General features: G+C 31.5%; 1 protein-coding gene across 1 annotated transcript; it reads left to right on the forward strand.

Annotated features, from left to right (window-relative positions):
• The first annotated feature begins 4,693 nt into the window (after window positions 1-4,693).
• LOC108660688 (zinc finger BED domain-containing protein RICESLEEPER 2-like) lies at window positions 4,694-7,205 on the forward strand. The gene is made up of 5 exons (XM_088803556.1): window positions 4,694-4,912; window positions 5,017-6,004; window positions 6,155-6,799; window positions 6,896-6,921; window positions 7,086-7,205. The coding sequence occupies exons 1-5, from the start codon at window positions 4,694-4,696 to the stop codon at window positions 7,203-7,205; spliced, it is 1,998 nt and encodes a 665-aa protein (XP_088659682.1).
• The last annotated feature ends 2,583 nt before the right edge of the window (window positions 7,206-9,788 follow it).

Here is a 9,788-nt window from a genome sequence, read left to right on the forward strand (position 1 = left end):
TCAACTAAAACTAATTTAATTAAAAATTAAAGCAACAAGATAATTGGGTAAACAGCAAATCAAACAAGCCTAGGATTACAATATCCCTCACACTTCATCTAAATCTTACCTCTCTTCCTTAACTTATTTCAATGGGTTGAATTGCTAATCTAGAGTCCTCAATTATTTATAAGGGTCTCCCAACTCGTCTTATAAAAATATCTATTTTAACCAAAACATTATATCCCTATGTGAATTAAAATTAAAACAAATTCATTAAGTTCAAGCTCTAATCTAGCTACATATGGCCTATAGGCATATCCCTATCCTATACGTAAATCAATTAATATGATCATATGCTATCCCAATTTTAGTCTACACTAAACTCCCTTTCCCAAGTTTGTTTAAGTTCCTAAATCAATTTAATTGGTGATCAGGCAATTAAAAGCATTAAGAACAAATTTGAATAAACAATTCAATTCCATTAAAAATAAGCAAGAAAGAGATTAAAAATTTAGATTACATGTGAGTTAAATTGCAATCCTAGAAAAATAGTTTAGTTCATAATATTGAATAAAAACTTCATCCAAGGAAAATTAGCCATTAATCCAAGTTAAAGAAAATGAGAAAAACACAAAAGTAAAGAGGGAAAACCAATAGTTGAAGCTTTGTGATCTTGATTCTCCCTCAAATTCTATTGCTTTTTTGCTTTGTTTTTGGCTCTTTTTCTCTAGAGAAATTGCCTGCTGCCTCTTCCTAGAAACCTCTAAAAAAAGCCCCTTAAATAGCCTTCAAAAGCCCTAGCATCCAAATCCCCATAAGCTTGTTATTTTTGAAAAATACGGTGAGCGTCACGGCTCTCATTTCCTAGAGTCGCGACTCTCAAAGGTTCTGTCTCAATTCTATTCTTTTAGTACAGTACTTTTATTTTGATAAAGATTTAGACAACCTTATGATCAAAACTGGGCAAAGTAGTAAACATCAAAATTGTAGCGTTGCCTCCTAGCTTTCTAATGGTTAAAAAATAATGTCATTTGGACTTCTGTCGTGAGAGATATGCTCAAAAACCAAAATATATGCAAACAGAGCACTAGTCCATTACGCACCTTTCTTCAACAATTGAAACTAATTTTGATCCTATTCCTACAAAACCATAAAAATAAATATAAATAACATAAAACTAACATTATTAACTTAAAATAAATATTTAAATATTAATTAAACTAAACTAATAAAATAACAAAAAACACCTAAATCTGATTCTAAATCTATTCTAGCTAAAACTAATTAGGCATTTAATCTCCCATTGAATATATGTATTTGATGCACTCATTAAGAATGTATCGATAAATTTGGACCAAAAAGTATTTTTCAAAGTCTTTTTTTATTGTTCTTCTTCTCAAACTCATTTGAAAGTACTAAGGAATGTCTAGGCTTGATTTATCAATACTTAGAGAAAATTTTGATCATATTCTTTTGTCATTTCAGAACATAAGATCAATTTGAAAGTTATAGAGCTAATAATTATTTTCATTGCTTTTTTATCAAAATTTATTTATTTAAAAAATATGTGACCATCATCTCATTTATTTATTTAAAAATATGAAAGATTTTTTTATTAATTAGTTTGTTTTATTCAAACAAATAACTTACATAGAATCTAAATGTGTAGTTAACTAATTAAGAATTATTTATTCAATTATTATTATCTCTCAGTCTTTTAAACTAAGCTCACTGTACTTTACATTATAATAATTTTAATCATGTATTAAGAATTAGGATTTTAAATCACTATACCAAATAAGATTTATAATTAAATACTTTATAGCTTCTATAATAATTTCTTTTAAAAAAATCCTATGTATCTTTTATTTAATGGATATTATATATCTTGCATTAATACAATGTTAATGCTTTGTTTAATTCAGATTAAAATTAAAAATTTGATAAAAAGGTAGTATGAAATACTACATACTTTGAGTAATCATTCGAATAATTTGAAAAATTAGGAACTTCAAATAAGTGTATTGGTCTTTAATATGGAAACCAAGGACCACAACTTAATATTCTTTAGTATGTAAAAATTGCATCTTTATCCTATACATTAACCTAAAAAAATTTAAAACTTTTAACAACAATTTTAATTAATCCTATTCTCCCTATTTACTAGGAGAGCAACGGAGAAGCTGAGCAGACCATAGACCAAAGTTGATGAAGCTGGTGCCGAGTTTATTATGATACAAAAGAGAATTAACATAAAAAATGTCTTGAAGGCAAATAAAAGAAAGCAAAAGGTGGGCAGGAAGTAAATTATGTTTACCATAAACATTGTAAACAAGTCACCTAGTATAGAGTGACCTTTGGGTAAGGCCACCTAAGCAAGGGTTTTAGGTTTCAAATTTGAAAAAGGTTCTATATTTTTATAATAATAATATAATTAATTATATTAAAAAAATTTAAAAATTTTAATAATTAATAAAAAGACCTCATTTAAATATTTTATTTTAAACTTTTAAAATTATTAAATCGTCATTGACTTTATAGTTCGAATCGCAAAATACTACAAGTCTCTTTCAACCTCAACGTTGTTCATGTTCCTATGTAGGGGTGAGCAAGTTGGAACTGACCCGAACAACCGAACTGAACCGAAATGAGTTTGATTTTTTTGGTTCAGTTAGTTCAGTTTTTCGATTATTTCGGTTATAATAGTTCGGTTAGTATAGTTACTTCGGTTCGGTTTCGATTAGACATTTTTCTAACCAAACTAACTGAAGGGCATTTTAGACATTTTACCTGAAAAACTATTAAATCTAAATATTCCCAATCTCAGTTATCCCTTTTAGCCTTTCTGCCTTCTGGTTTCTGCCGTCCCCCCGTGAGCCTTCCATCTCCAGTCCATTTCCAATCCATCTTCAGGCGAATTTGTCCCCTGTGAGCCGTCCATCTCCACTCTTCGCTTTCTCTTCTCCAGTCCATCTTCGAAGGCTCTCTCTCAAACTCTCACACATACGCACCACAGTGATCGTCGATTTCAAAGGCTCTCTCTCTCAGATTTCCATCTCAATCGGTAAGCCTTATTATTCAAATTTGATTTTTTCTTTTTCAACTCAGAGTTTTTGCTTAGTCTTTCTTCTTTCTCTTTTTCTTTAATTCTGATTTTTTGGTTTTTTTTATATGGGTTAGGGTTTTTCTTCTTTTTCTTTCTCTTCTTCAAATCTGGGTTTCCTTGATTTGGGTTTAGGGTTCAATAAGGTCTAATTTATCTACTTTTTTTTTATTGCAGGAAAACAAGACTCTAGCCATCAAGTTTTGACTCTTTCACAAGTAAATATCATATTTTTAGCCAAAATTTTTCTTCCATTTTACTTGTTAATATCATAGTTAATATAATTTTCTAGAATTATGTTAATATCTGTAAACATGGATAATCAAGGAAGGGCGGTCATGATTAGACATGGCTATTCTCTGTTTTTCAGTGTAAAACATTGAAGTAATCCGCCATATGTGTTTTAACTGGCTTTGAGAGATGGATGCATGATATGATAGTTGTTAGTTACACAAACGAACATCAAATGCATTAATTTCCCGTGGAAGTTGCCTGGACATGTAATAACAGACTTGAAAAGGCCGAGATTCTAAACTTGTGAAAAATTTTACTTGTATTTTTTTTGTTCGATTTTGATTGATTCTTTGGTATATTTAATTATCATGACAGTAATGATTTTACATTTAAGAAATTAAATTCTGTCGACAATAATTGTATAAAAGTTTTAGCAAAATTAAATAAGATAAATATTAGTAAATGTCCATTTTTATTTACTGAAATTGGAATGTTTCATTACATAGAATGTAGTATACCTTCCCCAAACATACACTTAAGCTCCATGGATGCATACCTTACATCCTTATTCAATGAACCTCATATGGGATAATGGGAACGTAATCTTCATGGAGTAGAACTTGGATTTTTAACCCATCCCACTGCATCAATGGACTCTTTTTATCAATAATCTATAAAAAGAAACCCATTTGGATTTAGCAAAAATCAAGAAAGCTTTCTTAATAGTTAAAAGCTCAATCTCATTTCATTCAACAATTCCAAGTTTCCAACATGTTCAGAAAATAAAATATTGATAGTGTGATTATTGTTTACTCATTAGATGGTATGATTAAATAAATTTACTAAACAATTAAAAGTTAATGCTATGATTTTAATAACTATGACATTTATTTTTAATTTCCTCCAATATAATATCAGCACAAATTTGATTTATTGAATGTGATAGTACTATACGTTAATTTTTTCTTCCATCAATATTAAAATGAAAATATTGGCATGACATTTATGTTCACTTACTATTTCAAGCTCCCTTGAGCAATTAATCTTTGAATACAAGACGAATTTTCTCATTTGAATTCAATGGACAACCATTTAGTTAGAACACATTTAAGCTCTTAACAATTAGAAGTAAAAAGTCTGATATTTTCTTAGACTGATATCATTTTTCCTTCCATTTTACATGTCTAACATAGTTATAAAGTTCTTTGACTAATATTTTCTTTTTCTTATGTTTCAAGGTGTAAAGTTGATTGCTTAAGTTTAGCCCATTGTTCCTTTTACAAATTTTTTAGCATTTAATTTTTTCCAACTAAAAGTTATCATGACAAATTTGCTAATTAATTAATTTTTTTGAGTGACAGGTTGAAGATTTCGATGGCAAGTGAAAGCGATAATCCAGCTCCAGCTTCTACTCCTAGTGATGCTACTACGCAATCTACTCCTATTGCCATGCCGTCAGCGTCACCAACACCAACTACACAGCAAACTATAATCTCCACTAATGAAAGTGATGCTATCAATTCTAAGAAACGGAAAGCACTTCCACCGGGTCTAAAGTTTGGAAACACTTCACCAGATTCGTCAATGATCAAGGTGAACAAAAAGCTAGATGCAATTATTGTGATAGGGTACTTTCTACTAATACTAAATATAATGGCACAACTTCATTGAAGAATCACATGAATTCTTGCAAAAAGTTTCCTACTTCTACTAATGATTTTACTCAAACTGAGTTAGCTTTTCAATCAGGGGATGGGTCCATAGGAACTTGGAAATTTAGTCAAGAAGCCATTAGAAAGTCTCTAGCTAAGATGATCATTAGAGATGAGTTACCTTTTAGATTTGTAGAAGGGGAAGGATTTAAGGAATTTGTGGCAACTTCATGTCCTAGATTTATTGTGCCATCACGATGGACTGTTGCTAGAGATTGCTTTAACATTTTTGTTGATGGAAAGAACCATTTCAAGTATATATTGAGAACATCTTCTTTTAGAGCTTCTCTGACCACAGACACATGGACATCAATTCAAAGCGAGAATTATTTGTGTCTTACGACTCACTTTATAGATAATGATTGGAAATTACACAAGAGAATTTTAAACTTTTGTCTCATTTATAGTCACAAAGGTGAGGACATTGGAAAAATGATTGATAAATGTTTGCGTGATTGGGGGATTAGTAAGGTTTTCACTATTACTGTTGATAATGCTAGTTCCAATGATGTTGCAATAGCATATTTGAAGAAAAAATTAAACTTTTTAGGAAATATCTTTTTAGAAAACAAATTCCTACATATGAGATGCATTGCACATATCATTAATCTCATTGTCACTGATGGATTAAAGGAAATGAATAATTCAATTGCTTGTATCAGAGGGGCAGTTAGATTTGTGAGACAGTCACCTGCTAGGTTAGCAAAGTTCAAGGAATGTGTTGAGTCTGCAAATATTCAATCAAAAAATTTGTTGTGTTTGGATGTTAGTACTCGATGGAACTCCACTTACTTGATGTTAGAAACAGCTCAAAAGTTTGAAGAAGCCTTTACTTTATTTGAGGAAGTTGATTCTCAATATAGAACTGATTTGTTGATGGGAGATGGGATACCTGAACATGAGAATTGGGAAAATGTTAGGAGGTTGAATCTTTTCTTGAAACATTTTTACACACTCACAGTAAAAGTTTCAGGTACTTATTATGCCACTATTAATACTTTTCTTGATGATATTTGTGGTATTTATTGTATTTTGAGAGATAGACAAAGGCATCCTGATGTTGAGTTGCAAACAATGGCAAAGAAAATGAAAGAGAAATTTGATAAGTATTGGGGAAATATAGAAAAAATGAATAAGCTGCTTTATGTTGCCTCTATTCTTGATCCAAGGAAGAAACTTGTATTTGTGGAGTTTTGTTTGAGGAAAATGTATTTGAATGAGCAGGCTTCATCGATTTGTGTGAGTTTGAAGAAAACAATGGAAGAGTTGCTTGTTGAATACCAGAAAAATGTACAACCTCCTCTTGAGAAAGTTGGTGACAATAGCCAATCCCAAGTGAGCCAAATTTCAGAATTTAATGATGATGTTGACTCCAGTGCTAGTGTTGCTCTTTTGAATGAATTTAAGAGATACAAGATTGCAATTGGTAGGGAAGAGGATAAGTCAGAATTGGAGAAGTATTTGAGTTTAAATGAGCCTGATGCAACCGATAGTGATGACTTTGATGTTCTCATTTGGTGGAAACTCAATAGTCATAGGTATCCTACTCTTGCCCTACTAGCTCGTGATGTATTAGCGATTCCTCCATCCACAGTTGCTTCGGAATCAGCTTTTAGCACCAGTGGTCGTGTGCTTGATGCATATAGGAGTTCTTTAATGCCTAAGATGGTGCAAGCTCTTATTTGTGCTCAAGATTGGCTACGTGGACCTTTCTATTATCTTCATGACACTAAGAATGATTTGGCAGGGCTTGAGAAAGTTGATGAAGGTAAGTATTTTATTTATACCATCCTTTTCTTTTTTGCTATTTCAATTGTTAATATGTTATTTTTTTATTTCTTACATTCTTGTTTATGTATTGTAGAGTTGTCAAAGATTGCAGTGAACAATGTACTTGATAATCTTTAAGGTAATCAAGTAAGGTTTAGTACTTGATAAATATACTCCTAAATATTTATCAAATTAACAATTTTATATTATTGTATTCTTGAAAAAGTTTAGCCTTTATTGATATTCTTCATTGATAGTCTTTATTCTTGAATTTTATATTTTAGGTTACTGCTGAAAATCCAACCGAAGCACCTGCCATTGCACTTCCCTTTGTTGCACCACTCTTGTCTCCTACATCTTTCCTTCCATCTGAAACCCCCTCTGTTGTTGTTTTGTATGTTTAATTATCATGACAGTAATGGTAGTTGTTAGTTGTTGGATGTTCTTGTTGGATCTTTTGCTTTTCTATTATGTTGAAATTTATAAGGATCGAAATGATGCAGGTCCTTTTTTCATTTTGCATATCTGAATTGTTGTAAAAGTGTAGCATCTTTCCCTGATTTTTTGTTATAGTTGTGCTGCTGTGGGATATTTCTTGCTCTATTTCTTGAATATATTCAGGGGAGTTGTAGGAACTTTTGGGGTACTGGACATTTTTGTGTATCCATTAAAGTTGACTGTACCTTTGTTTCATATATTTTGTCACATCAGCCTCATTTGGGAGTAAAGAGGTGCCGAAAGAGAGTAAATAACATTTAATTTTTTGTTTTGTAAAAAAAAAATTATTAAGTTCAGTTTTTGGTAACCGAACCGAACTAACCGAGTTAGTTCGGTTTTGGTTAGTTCGGTTAGTTTTTTACTTCAGTTCGGTTTCGGTTAGTTTTATATAGGAGTTCGGTTAGTTCGGTTACTGGATATCTAGTAACCGAATTAACCGAACTACCCGTTTGCATAGCCCTATTCTTATGGGCTTTAAATTCCAAAATTCCAGTGGAATCAATAACACCTAACAATCTTAGGATATCTACAATTCCATCATTCAAAGCCATCCATAAAAGCAAATAAAAAATTGTAGGCTTGTAATTAAATAGTAATTACCATATGTTTATGCTATTTACTACTTAGATTTAAGACAAGACTAGGTAAAAATTATTCGTTCTTTTTTTTTTGTTGGTATCATTCTGTTAAAAGATTCAAAAGTAAAAATATTGTAAATGCACATGGTTATTTTAATATCTAAAAAAATTATAAAATCCCCACATAATCATGGTATGTAATGTCTTAAGTGTCTAGACGTTAATACGTCGTAGTCCACAAAGAGAGACCTTAGGCCAATTAAATGTTGAAGCAACAATGGCGTACCTAATTGTTGAACAATAAATGGAACCCAGCTCCGACCATTTTGCTTCTCTTTTTTTTGATTTTTAAGCATCAATCAAGTCGGTTGGCAATAGCCAAATGGCCCATCGACCTTTTCCATGATGACAAAACCAAGTTAATAAGATTTTCCAAACATAAATCAATTTAATTATCAAGTAATCCCAATTAATAAGATTCTATCAAAATTCAAATTGATTCTCAACTAGAATTTAAATCAAATAGCTAATAAAGCTCTGCCTTAACACAAATTTCACCAAAACATTGGCCTTGAAGTAATCCTAGCTACACATCCTCAAATTAATCTTGAGTCCACCTAATGTACACGAAATGAACAATACAAATGTCTAGCCATCAAATCAACTTATTCACTCGTGTTTATTTCAGAGAGGAATCTCGATCTAACATATCTTTGTAGGAATTGTCTCTCACTTGAGTCTAAATCTAGAGACCATATTAGCCAGCACCATCAAGATCTTTGTTTCCTTCTACCAATCTCCTCGAAATGAAAGCATTATCCTCTTCTTCTCATCAGGACTACCTGGCCATGTGTGATTTCTTTAGCAAACCAATATTCACTCCACATATTTTTTGACATGTTACACCACCTAACAATTGCTTATCACTCATCATGAGTAAGAATATCATATAAGAAAAGTGTCAATATCTCTAGATTAATGAGAAAATCTTAAAGTATTTGGTGTGCCCGTTTTATTAACACAAGATCTGCACCTACTGTCTTCAGATTTTCCATAACAAAAAAATTCTTACCCAAATCTAGAAATTTGATGGAGCACCACTAGATAAAACAAGAATTATTCCACCTGTTACTAATATCTTGTTGTAACAAATCTCATGTTGTATGTTTCCATTCTCATGAACAATGAATTCCCCCAAATCGAATCATCATCCTTGCATCACTACTTGTTCTTCATGATTGAATCAAGATAATTTTTCGATCATAACTTTTATACCACTTGTTGGGATTTTCAAGTAGAAATGTATTTAATATTGAGATTAACATATAAACAAATCACACAAGAGACTGTATTTATCACGATCCAAATCGAAGAGCCATGACCAGTATGCACGAGTCCGGCAAACCAGCCCATAAAGCTCTAGGAAGCCTTCAAACATTAGTCTTGATTAATACATTCCATTCACGTCAAAGCCCCATGGCAATCATCATTTCATAAACTTTTCCTAAGCTAATATTCGACACTAGCCCCTTGCCTCATAATCATTTATAGGACTTAAACGTAATAATCTCACGGCCATACATTGGCTAGCTCATCAAGACTTTTAAACTTTCATCACAATACATTTGGCAGCATAGTCCTTACACATAATCCATTTAGACATATCTTTTACATATGTGGAAGCATAAAACTCGACCATGACCTAGCGGAATGACTTGTTAGCATGATAACCTACCAATTATCAAAATTACGTGTCTAACGATGACAATACTAAGCCACCTGATCCTTAGTGTCTATTTATCTGCACATACAATTGAAGAGGATCAGTCATACTAATACTCAATAAGTGGGAGCATACAATAATTGTTAATGTGTAAGTATATTTGCAACACGTATCCTCTAAACATGCAT

This window comes from Theobroma cacao, chromosome 2, assembly GCF_053813885.1.
Source record: "Theobroma cacao isolate CCN51 chromosome 2, ASM5381388v1, whole genome shotgun sequence".
In the NCBI taxonomy this organism is placed as follows: domain Eukaryota; kingdom Viridiplantae; phylum Streptophyta; class Magnoliopsida; order Malvales; family Malvaceae; genus Theobroma; species Theobroma cacao.